Below are 24,518 nucleotides of genomic sequence, written 5' to 3'. Positions count from 1 at the left end.
TGAAGAGTTTGTTGATGGAGGTTGTTCGAGCTGGGGATATGGAGTGATATGGAAGCCGAGGAAGGAAGTAAGGGGGAGCTGATACTGGCGCAGATGGATCGTCTGGAAATCTTCATGGTCTTGAGAAGCTCGTCCCCTGCCTTTTTGTTCCTGTACTCTGAGGTATCTAGAGCCAGCTCAAGCTGCTCAACGCGTACTAGGCCAGTGCCACTTACACATGAAGGACACCAAACTCGATGTCTCCCAACGCCAGCCCATCCGGTTTTGTTCTCCCATTCCATGACCATACACGACTCGACGATGCCATGGACAGTGAAGAAAGACTCGTCCCTATACTCATCTCCCCGCTCATACCTCTTCTTCTTCTTGTACCACCCCTTAAGCTTCCGACAAGTTGCAAATTGGAATCTGCACCTGCATTGTCTTGTCGAGTAGGACTATGTAAAATGGCGTCTCGGTTCGGGCCTTGTTCTCCTGGTCCTTGATGGAAAACAGCCGGGGTTCCTCGTACTGTCGGTTTTCTACGGCTCCGTCCTTCAAATATAGTCGGCCACGTCCTTCTCCACCATGCCGAGCTCTTCATTTGGTATCCATTCTCAGCCGATGGACTCGGATCGAAGTCAAGGTCGTTGTCGAGACCATGAGCACGCCGGTAGTACCGGTTGAAGATGGACCACAAGATCACGCAAAGACCACCAGTTGCCAAGGTAGAGAGGCCTATTTCGAACGGTTAGTCTCGCCTGTCGTGGTGGATGATGGAAGACTAAAGCCGGAAGACAGCAAGGCATACTTACCGAAAACTTCGGCGAGTGGTGGCCGACTCCATCTATCCGGAAGCCCGTCTACATTCAGGGCCAACAGTCCAACAACAAATGATAGAGGGGCCTTTTGGTTTATTTCTGTCAGCTTTCTAAAATAACGTGAAGCACGAAAAGAGATTTTGTGGGGCTTACAAATAGGACAGTCACTGCAGTGAAAACGAAGAGCATGGTCGATTGCTCACCCATGGACAGAGCGTCCTCGAGAGTTGCTTCTCGTTGACGCAAGTTCAGCAAGGTAGTAACCTGTACAGCCGACACGCTTAGTTTTCGGTCATGAACTACATTAACCCAATGTACGTACCATGGACCGGACACGATTCGCTTCATCCTCGAGTATATCAAACCGTGCCAAGATCTCTCCCTCGTGTACTTTGGCAACCTTGTTAGGGTTCTTGCCTCGAACCTCATTTTGGAATCGATCAAAGATCTTGATCTGATTTGACAAGATTCGTTTAATCATCCCGATCTCGCCAATGGTATCATCGATGTCGATGAGGATGGCCGTTTCGTTCTGTGTGTCTTGGTAGAACTTGTTTGGGTCTTTGCTAATCGAGCCCATTCCCCTTTTCAACCTATCAAAGCGTTGTGTGACTTGGAAGTACTGCGTGGTGATCACATGAAACGTTAGAATCGTTGAGCATGACAACGACGGAGAAGTAAGCAAAGAATGAGCATCAAGCGAAGGGGACCTACAAGCTGAGCGATTGAGGCCGAAAAGGCTTCTGTATACGGAAGCATCACCCTTCTGAGCTCTCCACCGTTACATTCGTCATCCTCATCGAAGATGGCATCCGGATTGATGGACGGGACAAGCGCCTTTGCCTCGAAAGACATGCACGCTTTCAGAATAGCCTTGGTTACAAGATCTATGTCCAGGTCCTCGCCGTTGTTGTCATGAGTTTTGCTGTGAATGTGCCGGTCATCACTGACACTGTCCAGAATATGACGCTGCAGTTGTTGTTCGTTCCCCATGTCCCACCTCTCCGGGTAGAGAGTTACTATTGTGTCTATAGATGTGGAATTAATGGTTAGAGAAGCAATGGCTAATGAGATCTGCTCAGGTGATACTTACCTGCGTCGAGTTTGAAGAGCCAGAAATACGGGACAGTCAAAAAGTCATCTGACTCTTTTAAAGATATTGGTTCAGACGCAAACACATATCCCGGGCCACCGCTGTTCGCGTTTCCCTGATCCCCAATGTCCGCAGGTCCCTTCACAAAAGCACCGGGGGTGCCAGGCGTTGCAGGCTTTGGCGTGGCTGGGCCTGCCCGATGTTCAGTTTGGCCGGGAGATTGGTGGGTTACGTTAGAAGGGCCCAATCCGGATAACATGGATGGCTTCTCAGATTGTGGTAGCTTCTTCTGGTCACTCGCTTCAACGTGCAGAGACTCGAAAAGCCTCATCGCATCCTCTGGAGACATGCTTTTATCGGTGTCTGAGCGTTGAAGCGAAAACTGGCGCGGCTGTGATGTCGTCGAAGCACCAGTGTAGGTCCTTCGTGGGCTGTGTGGAGGTCGCGGTGCTTCGAAGGATGTCTGTTCCAATGGCTGTGGTCCTTGTTCCCTCGAGATATGACTGGTCGTATTGTCTTGTGCTGGAGGTCTGTCGTTTTCTAAGGATCCTACTCGGATGCTCGTCGGTTGCTGGCGATGGTCGGGTTCATTTTGAGGCGCTGGCTCAGCGTCTTCGTACTGAGCATGAGCTCTTGCCTTTTCGCCAAGATCCGCCGAGTCAAGGCCAGCCGAATATCCCATTTCTTTGGCAGCCCGCGAGCATCTGGCCTTCAGATATCTGATGTACCGTACGATGACCTGGTCGTTGTTGAGAAAATCCAGTTTATCGCTGTCCAAGTCGTCATGATAGGATTGGTCGAGGCAACGAGGCAGCGGTTGGCCCATGAAGCCCACTGCCTTGAGCATATAGCCAAAGTGCTTCTTTGCACGATCACCAAGATACAACTTTGTTTCTTGCCTCGGCTTCGCTTTTTTCGTCGCTTGTTCTTGGGCTACGCGCGCCACAGAAACGTAATCTTTCTTGTCGACATCGACCACAGGAAGCTACAACAGCAATGCGATCAAAATTTGTGCGCACAAAGGTCAGTATGAGAATATTGCGACTTACGGCCATCGCATAAATGCTTCCGGATTTAGATCGCCCTTCGTCGGAGTCGGTTTGACCGCTATGCTTCAAGCTCTTGAACTACAAAACGTCAGATGCCTCGACATGCAAACGTCTGGGCAAGTATGATAGGATACACATACCTTGAAGTGGACCTTCCCCTCTGGACCTGTCACATCAACCTGTTGAAACATGTCGACGACAAGCGTTTCCACTCTCTGATATGACTGTAGATCGCGCCCTGAAGCAGTGTAAATCCTCTTTGTAAGGTCAAGAAGTAGGTCCCTGCTGGTAATTGGCAGATGGATCCATTTCTTCTTGTCCACCGTTGTTTCTTGGCGAATGCTAAACCGCCTACAAAGATCTTCATATCGACCGGCTTCGTACACCAACTCCCAAACCGGAAGTATACGAAATCTGGTAGATAGGTCGGGTACCCAGAGGCTGCCTTGGAAATAACGACACACTTCCTCTCGGGCCCCGTTAGGAGGTGTTGGTCCTGTGTCGAACGTAGCCCTGTTTCTCCAGTTATTGGCAGCGGCATACTGGTCGCTGCTATGGACAATGGGGGGATTGTCGAACTTGGCTTTTGTGTCAGTTGACGCGTAGAACGATGGCAAGTGGCCGTTTCCATCAACAAGCTGAGCATTTGCTCCCCTCTCCAAGAGGTAGGATACGCAATCAGCATGATTATTAATGGATGCGAAGTGTAGAGCAGTGCGGCCATGGATGTCGGTGGCATCGAGGCTCACACCTTTTTGATCCAGGAGAAAGCGCAGGATAAGGTCTCGGCCCAGCTCGGCAGCCGCATGAAGCGGAGTTCGCCCTCTCTTGTCTTTGGGACGAAGAGCGGCATGTTGCTGATATAACTCAATGACGCGGTAATAGTCGTTTTGGGTGATGGCTTGGCGAATATCTACTGCCGCCTGGAGACGTCGCTTGTTTTCCTCCTCCACTTTTTCAAGATAGCTATTGAAAGACAGGGTCCGTGTCGGGGATAGCATGTTCTTGTCCTCGTCTGGACGTCTGGGAGCTTGAGGCTGTTGGCGTTTCCCACCGGACCGGAAGAACTCTTTGAGCCGCTTCAACTTTTGCGAGGTCTCTTGTTTGCGCGGAGGTCCCATCTTGTGTGTCGAGCGGGTGCAGAACCCGATATGTCGTGATATTGAGAGGGTAGGGGCAACGTGCACCGAACGTGTTGCGTTTGAGGGACGGTGCCGAAGGAAAAGAATGTGGGTGTTTTGTGTCCCCGGGTCTCAGTAGTCAGTATCGATCACATGTCGGATTCCTTAAGACCAGGCGCTGTTGGGCAAAGGACGAACAGCTGGAGAGGCTGTGATGTTCGTGTCCAATGAGTGGGCCTTCACCTCGCCATGCATTAGCCCCTCGGGCTGGGTCGAAATCTACATGGCTTTGTTGATACAGATAGGTGAAGCAGCCAAAGACACACGCGTATCTCGCCAACAGGTAAGCACTGCTTGTAAGGTAGCACAATTTGAGCGCCGAAGTTCCCAATATGGTTGAGCTGAATGAAGATCGGGCCTGGAAGGAGTCGGCTGTCATGTGTCAGTCGACTTGGCCGCCAGCTCATGAATAACACGCCCAATACAACAGACTCTGCTTCAGCCCAACCGGAGAAACTCACCGAGCTCATTTGTCGAAAACATGGCGATGAAGGCTGACATGCTGTGTAGACGTCAAGTTGTTGGCTAGGGGCTTGACGGTTATGTCAAGAGCCTCACTTGCAACATCTCCACTTTGCGACCTACTTGGTTTGCGTGGTCGGGGGAGAGCTTGATTGATTGATTGATTGTATTTTTCGGGGGAGAGCTGTCGGACAAGACTGCGCGGCAAGTGCGCGGGGCGTCCCGCTCCGAGCAGTGGTATGTGGGGGTGTAGTGCGGGAGGTAGGGATGTTTGTTATTGATCTAACGTCGAAAGGCTTTGGTTAGTACTGGTGGCAGATAGGCTCATAGCAGATGCTGTCCCTGATGTCTGGACAAGACCACGCACCCTTGCACCAATAGGTACCGACCACATCCAAAATGGCCCGGATGAGCGGGCAGTATACGATATAATGGTACCCCCTTCCACTCGCCCACCCATTCTTCCGTTTTAGGGGCGGCGTAACTGTTCCAAGCATTTCAGACGCGTGTCGAACATTGCGCAATCTTGAGCATCATGGCAACTGAAAGCGGGAAGCCGACCATGCCCCATTCCACCCGGTGGAAGTTGAGAGTGCAAGACCATCCTGATTCCGGCGTGAACGAAGTCATCCGGGTTGTATTCGTCAATCGACATCAGCATTTAGCACTCACTCACCCGCGCGAAGAGGATGCTGGAGACACCTGGAGGCCCGGACACAGCTGGAGGAAATGAGGCGCAAGGTCGACAAGGGCGAGTTGGTCAACTTTTGCGTTGTCATCCAGTGCCAGCGAAACTTCCACATCAGGTATCCCGGGGTGAGGCCGCTGGGTTGGCGATATCAATGACTGTGTTGAATACGACCGAGGACTGGGTGAACAACAAAGAACGAAAAGTGGCCTGCAAAGGAACATGCAGCGATACCAGACGCAGGAGCAGGAGCAGGAGCAGGAGCAGGAGCAGGAGCAGGAGCAGGAGCAGAAGGAGGAATAGGAGCAGGCCAAGACCAAACGGCAGGCCAAGGGCAGCCGCGAGACAGACGCCCAGTCTGAGAGCAAAATTTGAGTGGAGAGCCGATACCTCGTACCAAGCGAACAACTGAACTGAAGGAGAAGCAACGGCTGAAGCAGCACGCCACATCAATCAGGCCACCTCCGAGTCCAAAGGGAAAGAGCGTGGGCATGAGGGTACCTAGGTAGGTAGGTAGGTAGGAAGGAAGGAGCAAACCGGCAGCACCAATGTCCACTTGGTAGATTACCCCGCAGGATCTCTCTCTCCAGTCCTCTTCCACAGCCTCGAGCACGAGACAGACGTTTGTCTCCCAACTGAAGCAGAACCATGGCAATGACACCCCCGACAACTGCAGTGGCTCCTGCAATGTCCCGACCTCATCCGCACCGGCGAAAAGCACTTCATCAACGCCATGGATCTCCCAGATGGTCAAAGTCTCGCTCGACGGGGGGAGGACAACTGGCTCTACACCACTCGCGAGTCCACCGACTCGCCCCTTCGACATGGAAACAGGTTCTTGGCTTGGATCCACCGGCATCTCGACGTCGACGTTTCGCAGCTCCTCCGAGCAAAGAGCATCACAGTCCGCGCCTTGAATGCGTCCACAACGACCCAGCCAGAAAAGCCAACATAAAATGTCCTGGGCCTGGTACATTGTAAAGCCCGAGATCGTCATTACATCCTCGACCGCGTTAGTGACAAGACTGCTAACTTCAATAGAGACAGTGCAGAAGCAGCAGCGAAGAAGCATCCAGAGCAAAGACAGATCTTGCCCTTAAAAGATGACGCCGGATTCCCGTCAAGCTCATCAACCGACGGCAAGTCTCGCTTGATACAAACATGTATACCTTTCAGCTTCCTGAAGGAAAGGCTGATCTCGGCCGAGGTACCTGCCAGCACCTCAAAGTAGGCTTTCATCTTCGAGACAGGATGCTCATTTGGCAATACACTCCCACTCAACCACTTCTACCAGCCCAAGACAGTCGGATTCATGGTAACGAATCCTCGGGAAGACCGATCACAAGCCCCCGAAGCATCATGTACACACCGGCGCCCATCGCCGTCAAGACAAATACATACTTCTCCAAGATCCGACGCCACGAAAGAAGTGACCAACCGTTCACTGATGGACGGCCAGTTTGGAACTTTTGACTTAACAGTGAAGACCTACTTTCCTTCCCCTTCGCAACTAGGCGGCACACTATCCCATATCCTTGACTGCGTTGCTCTCAGCTCTGAAGTGGAGATCCGTGGGCCAACAGGTGACATTACCTACCACGGAAACGGCCACTTCTTTGTTTGAGCGGCGCCTCCGACGCTTTTCGCACGTATTTCTCCAGCTGGGCTGGAGCGGTATTATGCCTGGCTACGCATTGATGGCCAGAATTCTCATGACACCCGATGACCGGACAGAGCTCAGGGTTGTTGACGAAAACAGAACAAAGCAGGACATCATACTAAAACAGGGACTGGATAGCCCCGAGAAGAGCAGTGGCGGCAAGAAGAAGATTTACCATGTCTCAGGCCAGCCTGGAAAAGGCTTGAAGGGTGAGAGGGGAAAGCTGATGCAGGGATTCTCAAGCGAGGCCTGTTCAAACTGCATGCAGCGCATAACAACGTAGCACTGCTGTGTGGGCCCCCAGGGTCGGTCCAGGGTGTTGTGCTGCCGGCGTTAATAGGTATGTCCCCGAGACCATTCACATTGATTGGAAATTCGTTGTGGCTCGGTGATCCTTCATGTCCAGTCCTTTATTGCGGCCCCGTCGAGCTTTTCGCTGACTACCTGAAGATTGGAGCTATATTGAAGACCAAAAAAACGTGGGGTTCTAAGCAATCATTGACCGGCAGCGAACAGTCCTCTTCGTGTGACTTTCTTCTTATCGGATCATGTCTGCTCAATATAGGTTGCATCTGGCTTGGGCCGATGACACGTCGCAGAAACTATTTGTTATCAGCCTGATTGTGTGTGAACGAGTGAATACGCAGACTCTAACGTTTGCCGACTCAATTGTTTACTGTGTGCGAGGGGGTTCAGCCAATGGTAATCCACGCAGTCCAACCACGTTGTTTGTGAATCTCAAGATACTTCGAAAGACTAACAAGAAGACCATATTGTGGTTGCTTGAGTTCAAGTAACCACCGTTAGCCCCAAAGGTATCCAAGCGACGAATCCCATCGAGAAGCTCAACGACCGGCAACCCGAAGGAAAGGATCGATGTTACCTTCAAGCTTGACCGCTCCCATAGAAGGATTGTAGGGAGGCAGAAGACAAGAGGGGTAATTGGCGTCGAAATTATCATATTTACTGGATCGCCGCCACTTGAGGACACAATCGATTGAACCCGACCTACTTCTTCTGTTGCCTATGCCGACTGAGCTCGAAAGCCAATACATTTTCCGATCATGAGTTCCGCACTGAAGAGGAAGGCACAGTCACCTGTACCTGAGGCGAAGTCGCCAACGGTACAGTCGCCCAAAGGACAAGCTAAGTCGCCCACGCCTGGTCCGGCATCGCCCACGCCTGGTCCGGCATCGACCACGCCCGGTCCGGCTTCGCCCACCCCCGGTCCCGTATCGCCGCCGGCGGCCCAATCTGACGAGCCGACCGAACTGTTGCCTGGCGCGCATTGGGGCGAGCTGGTATGTAACTCCCATAGAAACACGAAGCCGCATGAATATTGTTTTCGATGTCCTTTGCTGACCTTGTTCTTTACCGTACAGCATGTCCCTGACGACAACGATTCCACTCTGGGTGATAGTGATGTTGAGAGCTCAACGGCGTCGATCTCTTCTACTATTTTGCAATACCGTACGATCAAAGGCAGGACATATCACAACGATGCTGTGTCTGATACTGAGTATTGGTATGTCATTTTTGGAAATAGTTTGGTCGGGAATCTCGCGAGGCATCAAAGCTAATCGCAGCCCTTTGATCTAGGGGCCCAAACGATGCGAAGGCGATGGAGGTCATGGATATTTACCATCACGCCATGACCCTGATACTTGATGAGAAGCTATATACAGCCCCGCTATCCAAGGACATCAAGAACGCCCTGGATGTCGGCACCGGCACCGGTAAGGCTCACCCACCTCCTCGTCAGGGCTCACATCGCATTCTTCCCTTTTACGTACCACTCCTCCCTAACGAGTAAACTGCACGGATTGTGTAAGACGATACCTATTGTACGTAACGGTTCGCTAATGGGGAACTTCACATAGGGCTCTGGGCAATGTAAGACCAAAGTCAGAACTCATGATTTGTTGCCTGAGATGACTAACAGTGGCACCTGTAGCGATTTCGCGGATGAATTTCCCAACTGTACCGTGATTGGTACCGATATTTCGCCTATTCAGCCGAGCTGGGTTCCTCCTAACCTCCAGTTCAACATCGACGACGCGACTAGGGAATGGACATATCAACCCGACTTCTTCGATTACATCCATATCCGGTGGCTTTGCGGCACAATCAAGGATTGGACATCCTTATACAAGGAAGCATACAAGTGTCTTAAGCCGGGTGGCTGGATTGAGCATATGGATGGCGAAGTGAACGCGGTATGCCTTGACGGAACTATGCCTAAGGATTCTGCTACCTATCAGTGGGGACAGCTTTGGACCGAGATTCAGCGGAAGACCGGAGTTATATTCACCATGATCAATTCCGGCTGCATGGAGAATGGAATTAAGGAAGCGGGCTTCACCAACATCCAAATCGAAGATTTCCTGGTAAGTTACATACAAATTTCTTGAAGCCGTAAGGCGGGATCGAATGAGAAGGTGGTGATGATTCGAAGGAGGTGGTTGGTACAGAGGACCTACACCTGCCGACCAGAAAGCAGTGGCAACACAATCCCTTGCTCTAAACCCACGAAGACTAACTTCTAATTTTTAGGCCCCGACTTCCCCTTGGCCTACTGACGAAAAGCAAAGACAGATTGGTCTCTACCAATCTGTAGCTTTGATGACAGACGTTGAGGGCTTCCTCACCTACTTTTTTGGCCAAGTTATGGGGTGGGCTGACAACGAGATGGCAAATTTTGCCGCTAGTCTTCGCCGGGAGTACAAGGAGTGCAAGATTCATGCGAACATCAAGTGGCGCGTAGTTCGTGCCCAGAAGCCGTTGGACGCCTGAAATCACAAGTGTAGACAACGGTGGTGGGGCAGGTGGACGCGTGTTGCGCATGATGAAAGTGGCAGGGAACATGGGGGATGGGGATTACATGTATCCGTTTCCTTGTGTGACGTTTTCAATAGTGTAGGTATCAATATCTCTACTATCACGATCGTCGTCAAGCGTCATGGGCCCCTTTTCGTGGTTTGTCCGGAGTTTGGTCCGGTCCGTTTGATGAACAAGGTTCACTGCTGTTTCCTTCAGCCTTACCCGTGCCAAACATCCGACACCCGACAATATTGTCGATGTTGCGCCCCATCAAAGCGTAAGCATACTCACTACTTACTAGTGTAGGACCTCGAGTTTTTGCTCTTTTGGTTTGTGTCATGTGGCATGGCCGAACAGGTGGCTGAAAAGAGGGGTTGACAGCCACTGCCGGCCGAAGAAAGCAATGGTTTGGACGAAGCGCCACGCGACCACAGATCGGACCGATGGTACAGTACCCCTCCTATCTTGCCCGTGCCGTATGTGAACCAGTCCACGAAGCCTTATGGACTTGGATTTCTCGGACTTCTTCCTCTTCGCTTGCATCTTCAATCGGCAACCCACATCTCCAGTCCCTCGCTTTGCCTGACAATTGTTTTCAATATTGTACAAGCCACATACCCCGAGGGTGACCGCCATTGGGTGGACTGCATTCCACTTGCCCTAACCTAGCAGAGTCTGCCAAGGTCTGCCGGGGTTACATGTAGTCCCGCAGCATGACTTGTCGCTGAGGTGGCATGGGATGTTTGTAGCCAATTGTGAATTGCCTGCTGTGGAACACCCCGTATATCTTCTTCGACAGCCCCCGCGACGATATTCTGTCTGTGGCTCAGGCCATATTCAGAGGATTGAGGTTACCTTCACGCTTGTTGACCGCTCCTCAAAGTCGGACACAGAAGGGACTGGGGCCACCATGGACTCAGCGACGGGGCAACCGTTCGTATATCTACCGGATCGTCGTCACTGGGAGGACGAATGACGACGCACAATCGAGTTTCCTCCATTGCTCGAACTTTGAACATCGAACCAAACACAGTCCCCAGTCATGAATTCTCCAACCAACAAGGCGCAATCACCTGAACCTGAGGCAAGGTCGCCGAACAGAAAGGAGAGATTGCCTACTCCTGGTCCCGCGAATGAATCCTCAGAGCCCTCGGAGCCCGTTGGCCTCTTGGCTGGCTCACATTGGGCGGAACAGGTTCGTGGATTCCACACAAGTTTTCTTCTGGGTGGTATCCACCAGAGTTCGAGCCGCTTGATATACATGCACCTGAGTACTGACAAGAATTGTCTCACACGCACAGGAACACCCGGTGGATGATGATGCCGACTCAGCGCTGGGTGGCGAGGTCGCGAGTTCAACAGCCTCACTCAGCTCCAGCATCCTGAAATATCGGACGATTCAGGGCCGTACGTACCACAGCGATGCTGTAACTGATCAAGAATATTGGTATGTTTGATCCAAAAGCAGTAAAAATATAAAATAACATATGAGGCTAATGATTGTTTCGCAACAACAGGGGTCCAAATGATGAGATCGCCAATGAGATGCTGGATATTTTCCACCATTTCATGACTCTGTTCTTGGACGGAAAGCTGTACACGGCTCCCCTCAAAGATAACATTCAGAATGCACTTGATGTCTGCACTGGTACCGGTAAGTTGATGTAACACAAAGGAGGGAACATGCACCCTTGTGCCCACCTGCAAGTCGACATTGCAGTCAGGCGAAAAGGGTTCCAAACTAATCCTCATATCTTTCGTAGGACTCTGGGCAATTGACTTTGCCGATGAATATCCCAATTGTAATGTATACGGCACCGACATTTCACCAATCCAACCCAATTGGGTGCCCCCCAACCTCCGGTTCGACATCGAGGACGTAACCAAACCCTGGACCTACCAGGAAAACTTGTTCGATTACGTCCACATTCGCTGGCTTACCGCCGTAGTCAAAGACTGGCCCGCTCTCTACAGGGAAGTATATAAGTGTATGAAACCAGGTGGCTGGCTCGAGCACATCGACGCCGAGGTCAACCTGGTCTGTCTTGATGACACCATGCCTCCCGACACCGCCATGTACCAATGGGGCGAAATCTGGTCTGAGATTGGGAGAAAGACGGGCCTGGTAGTGAATATGGTGGATTCGGGCTGCATGGACGCTGGGATTAAGGAAGCTGGCTTTACTAACATCGAGGTGGAGGACCTCCTGGCCCCTGTCTCGCCGTGGCCTGCGGATAAAAGGCAAAAGGAAATCGGCCTTTTCAACAGCGCGTTTCTAACGCAGGATATCGAGGGCTTTTTGACGTATTTCTGCCCGACAGTGTTGGGGTGGACGGTGAATGAGACGTTGATTTATGCTGCTATTTTGCGGAGGGAGTATAAGGAGCGTAAGGTACACGCAAACTTCAAGTGGCGCTTAGTTCGGGCCCAGAAGCCACTGGATGGTTGAAGAGATGAAGACAATTTGCAAGGGTTGAACTAAACGCTGTTGTCGAGAGCCTTACCTCATGTATAGTTCCATGTTTACTCTCTCCGGGGAAAGCGTCCAGACGGACGTGAAGACGCGGATGTTTTCCTTTTCTTGAACAGGATCTGCATACGTCGACGGTCCCTGAATCTCACCCCCCCCTCCCCCCTTCCCCGTCCTTCGCTTGACGAACGAGGTCCACCATTCATTGCTTCTTCAGCCTTAGCCGCTGTGCCACTTACACGGCACACGTGTAGATTACGTACATACCTACTACTACCTTCGGTACCGTATTCTAGAATACCTCTACTCAATTGACATCCACTTAGAAGCCAGAAACGTGCCGTGTTGCTCGGCAAAGCTCAACCACCGCAACTCTAGATCCTTACGTCATCCTGCTTCCGCTTTCGTCGCATATCATTTTTTTTTGTTCTTATTATTTTTCTTTTTTGAAATACTTCTAGGTACCTCAGCGATATCATTACGCGAGCTAGACGACCTGAGTTCGTTCCCTTTGAGGTCCACCTACTAATTTACAATACATACCTGTCGTTCGCTGGAATAGGAGGCTATGTATGCTCAAGGCTAAATATGTTCCCACACTCAAACACCTGTGCAGTCTTGGCGGACGTATGTGTGTATATACACACACAACTTTTTGGCAAAATGGACTATCGATAAGATTTTATTTACTTATATCTCTACTAAACGGGGAGATAAAGGAGAACCGACTTGAGATTTAGGATTAGCGTACTTAAAACTACTAAGAAAATAGTTTTTCCTCTAGGATAATTGCATTTCGTCATCTCCATCTTTCGTTTCGATAGTCCGTTTTGCCAAAAAGTTGTGTGTGTGTGTACACGCACACGTCCGCCAAGACTGCACAGGTGTTTGAGTGTGGGAATGGTATGTCATGCATTGATGATTTCCCATGTCTGATAGTATGTGCATTACATAATGCCCTTCAAGTACTAATAACCCCAAACCACGTCTTGTTGTCTTCTCGCTTGCATGTATCTTTGGAAGGCATCGATGTGAGACACTTCCAATCCCGTGCCTCAAGGTACATAGGAGAGGGGAGGGGAATGGTAAGTAGCTACTAATAGGTACCTCTCTAGGTAGGGAGGTAGGTTAGTGAAGAGAAACGCACCATCTTCATCAACTCCACGGCGAGTACACGTAGGTGGGTACACCTATCAAACGTTCGGAGCATAGTCCAAGTTGGCTAAGCGGACGATAGGGTGGTAACAGCAGTCACCGCGAAAGCACCCAACGAAATGACCCTACCCTGGCAGAGGGAGGGGGTAAGGAAGTTGTTGTTTGTGAGCCATCGATACCTAAGATGCCTGGCCCGACAGGTGCCTCGAGTCCCGAGCTTTGTCCACCAAACAAACGTCCATGCACCTCGGCATATTGCTTTCGGTATGCAAGTTGATGTACCATGTCAGCTGAGTAGGTACGTTCACTGCTCTTGCCGTTCGTCAGTTACCCGAACTGTCGTGAAGACAGAAAATGCATGTCCCGTTGTCATGAGAGCGGCTGCTGATGAGGTCGGCGGCGAGGGGACGACGAGTGGAACAGATGAGAATTCGTTTCAAATCTTTGAAGTCGGTCAGAAAAATGATACACTTATCACCAGTCAATTTGGACGGCCCGTTTCTTATGTCGAAAGCATGAAGGCATTCACACTTGGACCCCAACAGTCTGGTAGGTAGGTACCTACATCCAAGCATTTGACGATGAACAAATTTACCGTACCTAGAGGTAGGTACTCGCTTCCTTGCCAAATGAAGTTTTGGTTACCTACCTATTGGGCTTGAACGTCGTCGTCTCATGGAGGCTGGACTAGGTAGTACCCAATGACTACCTATTTTTGTTAGAAGCTACGCGCGGGAGCTGCATGAACCAGACGAGTTGCTGCGCGCACGTACGTGGTGGTGAGCAGTGAGACGACTTTCACCAATGCCTTTGCAGGAAAGCCGCCGGAAAAAAAAAAAAAAAAAAAAAAAAACACTGCAGGACTAGAGGTAGGTCCAGGCCGGCAGTGACTTCTATCTATCTACCTCTATCTTACCTCTACCTATCCTATCGGCGCGCATGGAGCTTCAGCACCCTCAGAGTTGCCGAAATCACATAATGCCTGCAGTCGGTACCTGGATTTCCACATACCTAGGGTAGAGGTAGGTAGGCTCGCTCCAGCTCAAACTCGGATCGATGATCAGCAGTTACCTCTACTACCTACCTAAAGTACCTAAGGTAAGGTATTTTACCATCTGCCAACATGTCGAGGGAACACACCATGTCTTTCCCAAATTCGCAAGAGGGGACATATCGGAGCACTAGGCACAGCACGCGACGCCGCGACGCCCCTGGATGGCATTCGACTTGAGCTCAATGTCATGCAGGCCGACTTGTTGACTCCGTCTCATGCTTTTGAACTGGAAAAGTAAAATTCCGACGACGGAGCAGCCAATCACGTCTGGCTTCGAAAGGTTTTTCCGGTATTTGTCTCTCTCCTCATGTCCCTGATCAAGACGTGGAAGGTAGGCTTCGATCTCCAGTTTTCAAAGTCTAGCGAGGCCGGCTTGGTTGAGTTTCAAAAGGAAGACACATAGTCTGAAATATCAGCGGGATGACCAGGGCAGGCTTCAATGCGGATGTCTTTGACGTTGTCAACGGGCGCTCAAGCGATTCGATGCTGTCATTGTGAATTCCACCATTTTCCATTTGGAATTTGTATATAACTATATGTAGTGACACTCCGAGTCCTGCCACGCCGGCCGTACATCAGGTGTCTGTTCCGGAAAGGCTTTAGGCTTCAGTTGTCCGCCATGTGTGTTGTGATCGTTATCATCCGATGTCGAGACATGGTGTTCTCGATTGTGATTTTGGACGAGCCCAGCGAATACCTATGCAAAGTTTGTTGTTCGACAGGAAAAAAGTTAAGCATTGTGCCCTGGGGGTCCTCGGATGTGATCATTACAGGACTCGGGTACCACAAATGTTTTGTCGCAACACATTATTATCATCATCATCACAACAATTTGCTAGTTCATCATCACATGTGATTACTATTACATCTATATACATGCGTCTCCCATCGTTGATATCAAAGCATCCTGTTCATAGCCATCCAATCCGATATACAAATCAACCGACCTTCCTCCACATGGATCCAGATCCTGTCCAGGACATCACCTGCGGGTATCTTACTCTCCAGCCCACCGAGCCTGCGGGCCTGCCTTCCCTCTCCTCCATTCTCACACAGGCAGTAACCACTGCACTGCACTGCACTGCAAAATCAGCACATAAACCGGTAAACCCGCTTCCACCTCGGCCACCCCATCCTCTCCTCCTTCTCCTGGGCCTTGATAATGCCCAACCGTCCAAAATCTCGCCTTCCCGTGTCCACATCCATATCCTCGATCCTTACCCACTTCGTCTTATAGTACCACTTATGCACAATCGTACAAATCAACACCACCGGAATCGCCAAGCAGCTCACAAAGAAACTGCGCACCCGCTCTTTGGTCGTCAACGGTGTGTCGCCCTGGTGGAGCGGGTCGATCGACACCCATATCTGTGTCACCAACACCAGAACATTAAGAACAAACCCGATCCACGAACCAATCACGCCGCCCTGTGCTTTAAAGGCAATGTCTTGCACCGAGCGGTGGTTGTACGCCCACGCTTTGCGCAGACGGATGTGCGCGAGACAGGTGGATGCCCAGGTCAAGATGGAGGACAGGCCTGAGATGGCCAGGAGCCAGTCAAATATGTTTTTCTGCGAGGGGACGTCGCCCAGGTACGCGAGCAGGCCGACGGCCATGGTGACGAGGATGGCGACGATGGGACGGCCGCGGCGGTCGACGTAGGCGAGGATGGCGGGGGCTTGGCCTAGTTCGGCCAGGGCAGCCAAAGTGCGCGAGGAGCCGTAGACGGCGGAGTTACCGACGGAGATGACCGAGATGAGAATAACGCCGTTCATGACGGAGGGGAGGACCGTAGCGCCGGCGGATTCGATGGCGATGACAAAAGGCGAGGCGGAAGCGTCGGCAATGTTTTGGGCGTTGAGGAGACGAGGCTCGTTGTAGGGGACGAGCAGACCGACGAGCGTCATACTAACGATATAGAAGAGCGAAATACGCCAGAAAACCTGCTTGATGGCGGTGGGGAGCGATTTGCGCGGGTTGGCGGTCTCGGCGGCTGCCAGGCCAACGAGTTCAGTGCCGGCGAAGGCGAAGGCGGCGGTGACGAAGACGGAGCAGAGACCTTTGAAGCCGTTGTGGAAGGCACCGGGGTCCTCCCAGTATTTGCCGCCGATGTAGCCTTCGGTAGGGGTGCCGCCTATGTTGATGACGATACCTAAAAGGCTTTTTGAGGGGATGGGTGTTAGGTTGATGTGGGTGTCTGGGGTGGAGGGAGTGGAACGGGTGTGTTCTGGTGAAAAAGGGGATGAAAACTCACATGAATCCTACCACCGCGGTAACTTTGATGATGGCAAAGATGAACTCTGCCTCGCCGTATCCTTTTGCGCCAAAAAGATTGATGACGAAGATGATGACCAGGAAAATGGTGACGAATATGGCTTTGTTGATTTCTTTATTCCAGTATCCTATTGTCATGGCGCCGGCTAATACTTCAAGTGGTAGTACCCCGATCCATTGCAGAGCGTAGCTGCAAGGAAAAAAGTGTCTGTCAGTATTTTCTTCTTCTCCTTTACACAACGAACTCGAAAGGTGGCTCGACTTACTTCCACCCCATAGCAAATCCCCAACTTGGATCCAAGAATCTCGTCGAGAAGGCCGAGAAGGATCCGGCTACGGGGAAAATGACAGCCAGCTCGCCCAAGGCCTGTATCGTGCAAAACAGCATGACGCCAATGATGAGATAGGCAATCAACACACTCGCCGGTCCGCCGTCGCTCAATGTCTTGCCAGAGGCAACGAACAAACCCGTCCCGATGGACCCTCCAATGGCAATCATCTGCAGATGCCGGCCCTTTAGCTCTCTAGCCAGCAGCGAGCTGGGCGTGTTTATTTTGCCAGTTCCCGGGCGCAAGTCATAGTATCTCGTGCCGCCATGGCCGCGCGAGATGCTGTGGGAAGAGTACCCATGTGAGCTGGTATTGTTGTCGTCGTCCAAGTCGAGATTTTTGTTGATGGTGCCGTCGCCGCGGCGGAAGGAGTCCACGAAGCGACTCATGGTACCGTGGAAGCCTCCACCGGCGCCGTCACTAGCAGCAGCAATGGATTTCGAGCGGCCATGGCTGCCGCCAGGTGAGACATCGGCAAAGGACTTGGTCCGGGGAGAAGGGGAGGCGCCGCCGAGGGTGAAGCTGCTTGCCTCGGCTATGCTGCGCTGTCGACCACTGCGACCATTACCACTGATTCCAAGTCCGTGAGAGTGTGAGTAAGCACTGAGCTCGATATCCTGATCGAATCCAGCCATGTTTGGGGATAAAAAAAGGAGGGTGATCGGTTCGCTGGTTACATTGACACGGATGACGTGAGGGTGTCCTTCATAAGGAATATGTTATGAGTGATGGTATCTGTGGAGAGAAAGGGTGTAGATTTGACGACAGAAGAGACCAGTCAATATCAAAGGAGTGAGATATCGCTTGGCCTGACACACAGACTATGGCACACTGTACGTGAACCACAGCTGTCCACGGCAGGCCAGAAGCTGATGGATGGGCAGGGTTATAGGTAGTATAGGAAGGGGTTAAAGGTGCCTATGACACGCCTCAAAGGGCCCTGGTTCCGGTCTCCGGGGTGGGACCGAACTGACGGGATCGGATGGAGGATTTTTTCTTGTGTGAGTTACCCAGTGTGAAGTGGGATCGGGTGGTATTGTAATGGGGGTTCCGGATCGACGCTGGATGTAAATGTAGTATATGTAGAGTGCTTGTTTGAGCAGGTAGGAAGCAATGCTACCTCTTTTTTTTTTTTCCTTCTCTCCAAGTGTTGATGACAAAGGGCTGACGGACTCGGATGTGTGTCCCCTTCAGTGGCCTAGTGTACGCATTAGTCTCTCTAGAAGACAACAAGAAGCTTCTCTCGAAATGGTGTTTGCCCCGCAGGAGGTGTCTTCGGTTGCGTGTATGTAGTGTGGTGTATTTCTGTGTGGGAGAACTCGAGTTGACCCTGGTCTTATCTTGAACTCCGAGTGTCTGGGAGCTTTCTAGGTTCCCCTCCTTCCCGAGAGTGAACTTGTCCGCCCCCTGCTGTGCGTCAATGGGGACAACTAGTGGCCAGTCTAGTCTGGCTTGGACTGGGACGATTTCTGCATGTGTTAATTAGTAGCCTGGTGTGGTTTTTATCGCTGCCACGCGGTTGGCTGGACCTCTTGACACTCTTGAGGTTCCACGGGAGCTTCCACAATGATGCCCAGATGATGATGGTGATGAAGAAGCGAGCTGCGAGTCCTCTCACTCGTTCACACACACCCCTCCTATCCGGTGTTCCGTGTCAGACGTCTATTGCCCCTGAATATAGGGCTTGGGTGTGTGTGTGTGTATGTGTGTCTTTATTGGAAGATGGCTTTTTCTTTTTCCGCGGCACGGCAGGATCACGGGCCGTGGATTGCTGCAGTGTCCAGTCAGTCTGACAGTCAGTCAGTCAGTCTTTGGTTCTCCATGGAAATTGAGAAAAAAAATTGAAGGCGAGACGGCAAGCTGATGGACGCGGACGGGCGAATTGGCAAAACTTGAAAGTGCAATCAATCAATCAATCAGTCAGTCAGTCACTCTTGCCGAATTCCAAAAATGAAATGCCAGTGGAATTTCCCCAGACCAATTGAATCCAGCACAGTTCACAGTTTGCAGAGTCGGAAAAAAAAAAGTGTGAAGGAGCATCCCGCCCCCCCTTCCCTTCCCTTGTCCCAAATTGATCAATTGTCCCAAGAACATCCATCATCCCCGACCTCGGCCAAAGCTCGCGCTATCAAACGCCCACCTCGCCCCTCGGGCCCTCTTGGCGCCAAGAGCAGGTGACAAGGAAGTCTCCACTCACAACCAACAATGTCACATTGTCGCACAATGGCCCGTGATTTGCTCAAGTTGAGGCTTTGAAAGAAGTCTGTCACAAGGGACCTTTCCGCTTTGAGTTTCATCCTTCTTTTGGGGACCGACCGTGATCAAGGGTCCCCCAGAGCAATCAGGCCTCCAGCTGCCAACCTTATCTCCTCGACCGGTTCTTGCGCCATTCCTCTCCCGCCAGGGGGTTTGTGGCCAATGAGGTTGTTGAACCACCAAGATGTGATCTTCGAATGACTTCAGGATACTTCTTTGGTATCTGAGCAGCGCGCTATAGGCCTATCAGCTAGGTGGCTGACTGTTGAGCCTCAAGGTCATGAAATGTTCTTATGGGCCGGGCATGTAGGAAAAATGGCGCAAGCAACTAGTCACAGAGATGGCTACGTTTGCGAGCTCTCGTCGGTTAAAAGGACTGTGTTCTGTACATAGTACAAAGTACGTACATGATTGATCGTCCATTCATTGTGCGTGGTTTTTTGTTTTTTTCCCTCTCTTTTTGTCACTTTTTCCACATGATTTACACTACCAAGTGCTGAAGAATCGGCAAGTTGGACCGACGCCATGCTCCCTCCCGTCACTACACTACAAGAAAGAAGGAATGTTCTGCCGCACGGGAATGGCGCACTTTTTTGCGATTGATTTGCAAACATCGATCGCATGTCTTCATCGCCCTTGTCAAACGCCACCAAGCCACTCGAATCGTCCTTTTTTTTTCTTTTTTTTCTTTTTTTTCTTTTCCCTCGGTGACTTCCATTCAAGGATCCCCAATGGCTCAAAACATCTTCACTCATCCTCCCTTAATGCCCATCTATCACCCAGCAAGAAGCCAATTGCTTTCCCTCAAACCCAGGTATACCTCTCGTCCTGAATCGTGTGGGAATGGCGATCTGTACTTTTAGTGATGGGTGGATTTCGTCATGAGGAGAGTCCTGGGAATCGCTGTGGTCCATTTGCGCTGTGCTTAGGAAAATTAGTGGGGGTGATGGGGCCCCCCTCGACCCCTCGAACCCGGGGTTTGCCCATTTTCTAACCCTGTCAGCGTTCAGGGGGGGGGGGGGAGCCCAGCGGCCGGGGCTCTTTAGCAACGCCCATTCGACATTCGACGAAAGCACAGGCGCTACCTAACGCATCGTCAGCAGCATATCAGCGTCGTCATTTTTGTTAGCGTCATATATTCTGTTGTCCTTTGTTCATGCCAGTCTGGGATCCGGGGTCGAGAAAGGGCTGCTTGTTCTCCCCTCCCCCCTTTCGCTTCCGTTCAGTTCCTCCTCTTCGGACTCGGACCCATTCGTTCCCCCCTTCCTTGCCACGAGGGAAAGCTGCCGATAACGGGAAGCTACACAGTACACTGCACTACACTACCTCGTCACACGGCAATTCCGGTGTGCGCTCTAATTCCGTTGCGAGGCCTGGATAACCACGTTTTTTTGTGAAAGATGTGATGGATGGCTTGCCTGCCTGGTCCGGGGTCGGGACGGGACCGCGACGACCTCAAATTCCAAGCAAAAGTCGCCTCAAGTTACAGTACTGTGTACAGTACACTAGTGTAGTGGTAAGTCCAGAATAGCTTTTCATGTGGCCTAGTCCTTGTATCTAATAACCCCCCCAAGGCCAACAAGACGCTACACTACATGCCTCTACACTACTATGTACACCAAGACCACCAAGACCGCCGATATCTAACGTCTAGAATTAAGGTAATCAATCACCTCCTCATTAGTTCTACCTACTAGTCTAGTCGAGTGCATCAACGAAGACGAAGCGAAGAACGCCACAGAAGGTCCGAGCAAGCAACCATCAATCACATCAGATAGTGTAGATTCGGCAAGTAGGCATTAATTCCGGCGAACGGCTGAGGACCAGGCAGTGCCGACAACGGTAAGCACTTCGTTGGTGTCATTTTCTTTGATTCCATGAAGTACCTTTTCCAGGGAAAGACATTCATCCGGTATTACACTAGAGATACCATGAATACACTAGGTATGCAAGCCAAGTGGAAGAAGCTACGCCCAAAAAAAAAAAAAAACGCCGGAATAATTACCGTCGGCAATGCCTTCCTTCTCTTCCGATTGGGAGTTTGTTCGTGCAACTGAAGTCTTAGTAGGTGGTCGGTCCTCGTGTGGTTCACGCAAGTTTGTTATGTGGCTGTGGTGGATAGGTAGCAGACAACTGAACCAAGTCTAGACTCGGGGCGATCATTAAACACCGACTGGAGTATGTACCATGGCTGGTACTGCCACTGCACTGCACTAATTGAGAGTGAGAAAAACACACAATACACACTTGATGATTTTGAATGGTATGAACCTGAGATGCACTTGAAGCAGCTTGTATTTTGTTTGTAAATGCTACGGCCGTATGGTAGGTAGTAACCAAGTAAGAATAAACCACCTTCAAGACAAAGGAAAATAGGTAGGTAGGTATCCAATTAAATTCTCCAAACATCATCTTCATCATCATCGTCGCATGTCCCATATACCTCATCCAGCACCATAGATACCTAATCCCCCAACTTCATCGTCAAACCTCTTCCCCTTCCTCGTGCTCCTTGCCCGGCAACGACTTCAACAACTTGGTCGTCCCCCTCGCCACACCCCTATCCCCCGCCGTCATTACCCTCGGCGCCTCCCTGATCTGATCATGATGATAATGATGATGTTGATTGTCATAATGCGGACTCTGCGGGACTCTCCCCCCATCATGCTTCGCCCGCAGATCCTCCTCGTTGGCCTGCGTGACCGTGACGCTGATTTCCGTCGTCTTCATGACCGTGCCAAAGTACGACGACATGGCCTGCCCGATATGACCACCACCACCATATTCTGTGCTACCGCCGCCGCCGCCGCCGCCGCTACCAGGTTTGGGGATCAGGGATTCCTGGGAATCCCGTTCCCGCGGTTTGTTTTCATGTGGTGGTGGGAGGGTGCTGGACGCCACGCTATCGCGGGCTTCCAACGACAGCTCGCCATGAACATGTTCATCGTTGCTGTGGCCGCTGCTGGCGATACTTCCTGCAGTATCTGTGCGGATGACAATACCCGCCTTGTTATCGCTCCCTGCCTCGGCGCTGACGCCGTACTGGTAACTTATACTCCCCCTCTTATCATTCATTGTTCGTTCAGCAAACGAATTCATCGTTGCTGTTGTTGTGCTGCCAAAACCAGGCTTCATGGAAGAAACAGTCTTCCTATCCCTGCTCGAGCTCCCATACGCATTGTACGCAGTCTCCGCCCGCGAGAAATTGCCATAGCCATGCTGTTGCAGCTCATGCTGATGCTGCGGCTTGAACTTTTTCTTCTTGGGGCCCGTGTCGCGCACAAACGTGCCCAGCGCAATGGCGTTATTGACGAACGTGGCCACGAGAATCTCCGTGCTGGCCCACATGGTGCGCGTGCCTTGGTATCCTTTTTCCGACAAGATGTTGGGCACCCGGTACAGCGTGATGCAGACGGTGCACAGCCCTAGGCAGAACAGGGAGACGAGGAGGATTTTGCGCTTGAGCTTGATGCGGGACTGGATCAAGATCGGGATAGGGAAAACGACCAGCAACAGATCGGTCAGGACGCTGCTGGCTGCCACGACGAGTAGATGCGCGTAGCTCTGGCGGCATTGGCCGCCCGGGTCAGGCGTGACTTGCCAGTAGTGCGTCACGGGGAAGCATTCGGAGAGGTTGCTGATGAAGCAGGCGACAAAGGTGCAGCCGATGGTGATTTGGAGGAAGCGCAGCGTGAGGTTGTACTTGGTTCGACCGGCGGTGCCGACGAGGCGGTTGAAGAAGAGGAGGGTGATGGATTTGAGAGTCCATAGTCTGTGTCATGAATTGTTAGCCTTTCTTGATTTTACCACCAACGCTTGGAGAATCAGAGAACCTACGTAGTAAAGTAAAAGAAACGAGTAGCCAAAACAAGCTTGCTTCCGACTACACGCCTAGCTATCGCCTGCTCAGACAGGTGCAGCCCTTCTTTGTTCACGAGCTCGACGTTGTTGGTGCCGTATAAGAGAAGCACATGCACACAGGCGACTCGAAGGTACATGGGGATCAGGGCGAGAGCGGCGATCTTGTCCTCGAGAAATAGCTTTTCCATGCGCACATAGCGCCCAACCACACGGAGTATGATGACGACGGTGCAGAAGAGGGTAAGCCACCAGCTCACGAGCAGGATGGGCTTGTCGTCGCTGAACGGCCGTAGCGCCGGTGGGTCTGTGTAGATAGACATGTCTGTCTGATATGTGTTGTTGTTTTTTTCAAAAGTGTGGTTATGGCATAGTAATTGGAAATGATCGTCGGTTGAGTGAGTGGCTGTCAGATATGTATGGTGTTGGTAATAGTGTGAGGGAGTGTCGAGCCGTTGGTGGGTAAGGTAGGTAAGGAAAGAAAAGACCAAGTTTGTCCGTATGTGATAGTGATGGCGTGTATCAGGCCGTGTAAGTCCAGTCGTCCGGGTCCGAGTCAAGTCCACGCTCACAGACAGTGAGCCAGAAGAGGCCTAGTAAATTGAAGATGACAGACGACCATGGCTGTTTGACCGGCTGAAGGGTTGAGGAGTGTCGGGAGGGAACTCTTCGCTTCCGAAGCGAGTTGCATTTGTCGATGGTGGTCAGGTTCGAGAAGCTCGAGTGTGTACACTAGAGATTTCCTCCAGACCCAAGAGCCAAGTAGACTAATCACCAGCGCTAGAACCATTCAAATAGAGTCACATTCTGCATGCAATGCTCATCCAGAAAGGGTTGTCTAAGCCGGGTTACCAAAGACGGCTTGGTTTGCACGAGTCGAGTCCTTCTCTTGCATCGGGCCTGTGACTGGCTGGACCCATCCTAACCCGATGTTCCCTAGCTATTTCCCTTTTGGCCTATCTTTGCAGTTGAAAGGCCTCCTAGCATCGAGCCGGCGCCAAGCCCCCGGTCATGGTGTATGGAGTCCAGCCCACACCCCCATGCTGCCATCTGAATGGTTGCCGCAACTCCATGATGTGCGTCGAAGGTGGTAGTGGACATGAACATCGTGACGATTTGCGTTCCACAGGATCTTCATGTTTTGCGGGAATTATGTTTTTTTTTTGTTCGTTCCGTTCTCGTTCTGTTCTCGTTCTTTGTAGTTTTGGTTCCTGACATGAACTAAACTCTGAAAGTCCCTGTCTTTGCATCATGCATTCCCGTGTTGCTTGACTCGATGCAGTGTGGCTGCATTGATGATTGTCCAGAGTGGTTCCGGGTCTCGCCCAGGAGCATCGGGGTAACAATACTACCTGCCCCTGCGTTTTA

The 24,518-nt window shown here is 51.3% G+C and overlaps 5 protein-coding genes across 6 annotated transcripts; 2 read left to right on the top strand and 3 right to left on the bottom strand.

The window, feature by feature from the left end:
- Positions 1-10: 10 nt before the first annotated feature.
- NCU05833 (hypothetical protein) lies at positions 11-5,542 on the bottom strand. Its single transcript, XM_955000.2, has 10 exons — positions 4,953-5,542; positions 4,585-4,867; positions 3,083-4,495; positions 2,943-3,020; positions 1,894-2,878; positions 1,515-1,828; positions 1,123-1,422; positions 954-1,064; positions 795-885; positions 11-717 (listed from the first exon to the last, which is right to left on the bottom strand). Exons 3-10 carry the CDS (start codon positions 4,061-4,063, stop codon positions 212-214), a joined length of 3,366 nt encoding a protein of 1,121 aa, XP_960093.2. The 5' UTR covers positions 4,064-4,495; positions 4,585-4,867; positions 4,953-5,542; the 3' UTR covers positions 11-211.
- A 1,332-nt stretch (positions 5,543-6,874) lies between these two features.
- On the top strand, positions 6,875-9,969 carry NCU05832. 2 transcript variants are annotated; one of them, XM_011396907.1, is made up of 8 exons: positions 6,875-7,273; positions 7,384-7,635; positions 7,728-8,234; positions 8,316-8,458; positions 8,533-8,669; positions 8,814-8,826; positions 8,888-9,320; positions 9,487-9,969. In XM_011396907.1, exons 3-8 carry the CDS (start codon positions 7,998-8,000, stop codon positions 9,724-9,726), a joined length of 1,203 nt encoding a protein of 400 aa, XP_011395209.1. In that variant the 5' UTR covers positions 6,875-7,273; positions 7,384-7,635; positions 7,728-7,997; the 3' UTR covers positions 9,727-9,969. The 2 variants fall into 2 exon arrangements, with proteins under 2 accessions (XP_011395209.1, XP_011395210.1); XM_011396908.1 differs by lacking the exon at positions 6,875-7,273 and having other exon boundaries at positions 7,351-7,635.
- Positions 9,970-10,296: 327 nt separating this feature from the next.
- On the top strand, positions 10,297-12,555 carry NCU05831 (hypothetical protein). The gene is made up of 4 exons (XM_954998.2): positions 10,297-10,948; positions 11,055-11,200; positions 11,271-11,407; positions 11,517-12,555. The coding sequence occupies exons 1-4, from the start codon at positions 10,796-10,798 to the stop codon at positions 12,200-12,202; spliced, it is 1,122 nt and encodes a 373-aa protein (XP_960091.1). The 5' UTR covers positions 10,297-10,795; the 3' UTR covers positions 12,203-12,555.
- Positions 12,556-15,256: 2,701 nt separating this feature from the next.
- Positions 15,257-18,589, bottom strand: NCU05830 (general amino-acid permease GAP1). Its single transcript, XM_954997.2, has 3 exons — positions 16,974-18,589; positions 16,688-16,897; positions 15,257-16,593 (listed from the first exon to the last, which is right to left on the bottom strand). Exons 1-3 carry the CDS (start codon positions 17,669-17,671, stop codon positions 15,522-15,524), a joined length of 1,980 nt encoding a protein of 659 aa, XP_960090.1. The 5' UTR covers positions 17,672-18,589; the 3' UTR covers positions 15,257-15,521.
- A 2,975-nt stretch (positions 18,590-21,564) lies between these two features.
- Positions 21,565-23,895, bottom strand: NCU05829 (hypothetical protein). The gene is made up of 2 exons (XM_954996.2): positions 23,130-23,895; positions 21,565-23,064 (listed from the first exon to the last, which is right to left on the bottom strand). Exons 1-2 carry the CDS (start codon positions 23,471-23,473, stop codon positions 21,777-21,779), a joined length of 1,632 nt encoding a protein of 543 aa, XP_960089.1. The 5' UTR covers positions 23,474-23,895; the 3' UTR covers positions 21,565-21,776.
- Between the last annotated feature and the right edge of the window lie 623 nt (positions 23,896-24,518).

This window comes from Neurospora crassa, linkage group VII, assembly GCF_000182925.2.
Source record: "Neurospora crassa OR74A linkage group VII, whole genome shotgun sequence".
Lineage (NCBI taxonomy): Eukaryota > Fungi > Ascomycota > Sordariomycetes > Sordariales > Sordariaceae > Neurospora > Neurospora crassa.
This window is presented reverse-complemented; position numbering and strand designations above follow the sequence as displayed.

What these genes read in the sequence shown, in the direction of transcription:
- NCU05833 (XM_955000.2), bottom strand. Translation starts at nt 4,063, where the DNA reads ATGGGACCTCCGCGCAAACAAGAGACCTCGCAAAAGTTGAAGCGGCTC. An exon ending in GCTCTTCAAACTCGACGCAG is followed by an intron (nt 1,829 to 1,893) that starts GTAAGTATCACC and finishes CCACATCTATAG; the next exon opens with ACACAATAGTAACTCTCTAC. An exon ending in CGAATCGTGTCCGGTCCATG is followed by an intron (nt 1,065 to 1,122) that starts GTACGTACATTG and finishes TCGGCTGTACAG; the next exon opens with GTTACTACCTTGCTGAACTT.
- NCU05832 (XM_011396907.1), top strand. Translation starts at nt 7,998, where the DNA reads ATGAGTTCCGCACTGAAGAGGAAGGCACAGTCACCTGTACCTGAGGCG. An exon ending in GCGCGCATTGGGGCGAGCTG is followed by an intron (nt 8,235 to 8,315) that starts GTATGTAACTCC and finishes TTTACCGTACAG; the next exon opens with CATGTCCCTGACGACAACGA. An exon ending in TCCAAATCGAAGATTTCCTG is followed by an intron (nt 9,321 to 9,486) that starts GTAAGTTACATA and finishes TCTAATTTTTAG; the next exon opens with GCCCCGACTTCCCCTTGGCC.
- NCU05831 (XM_954998.2), top strand. Translation starts at nt 10,796, where the DNA reads ATGAATTCTCCAACCAACAAGGCGCAATCACCTGAACCTGAGGCAAGG. An exon ending in GTAACTGATCAAGAATATTG is followed by an intron (nt 11,201 to 11,270) that starts GTATGTTTGATC and finishes TCGCAACAACAG; the next exon opens with GGGTCCAAATGATGAGATCG. An exon ending in TGATGTCTGCACTGGTACCG is followed by an intron (nt 11,408 to 11,516) that starts GTAAGTTGATGT and finishes TATCTTTCGTAG; the next exon opens with GACTCTGGGCAATTGACTTT.
- NCU05830 (XM_954997.2), bottom strand. Translation starts at nt 17,671, where the DNA reads ATGGCTGGATTCGATCAGGATATCGAGCTCAGTGCTTACTCACACTCT. An exon ending in GGATTTGCTATGGGGTGGAA is followed by an intron (nt 16,898 to 16,973) that starts GTAAGTCGAGCC and finishes TTTTCCTTGCAG; the next exon opens with CTACGCTCTGCAATGGATCG. An exon ending in ACCGCGGTGGTAGGATTCAT is followed by an intron (nt 16,594 to 16,687) that starts GTGAGTTTTCAT and finishes CCCCTCAAAAAG; the next exon opens with CCTTTTAGGTATCGTCATCA.
- NCU05829 (XM_954996.2), bottom strand. Translation starts at nt 23,473, where the DNA reads ATGTCTATCTACACAGACCCACCGGCGCTACGGCCGTTCAGCGACGAC. An exon ending in CGTTTCTTTTACTTTACTAC is followed by an intron (nt 23,065 to 23,129) that starts GTAGGTTCTCTG and finishes TTCATGACACAG; the next exon opens with ACTATGGACTCTCAAATCCA.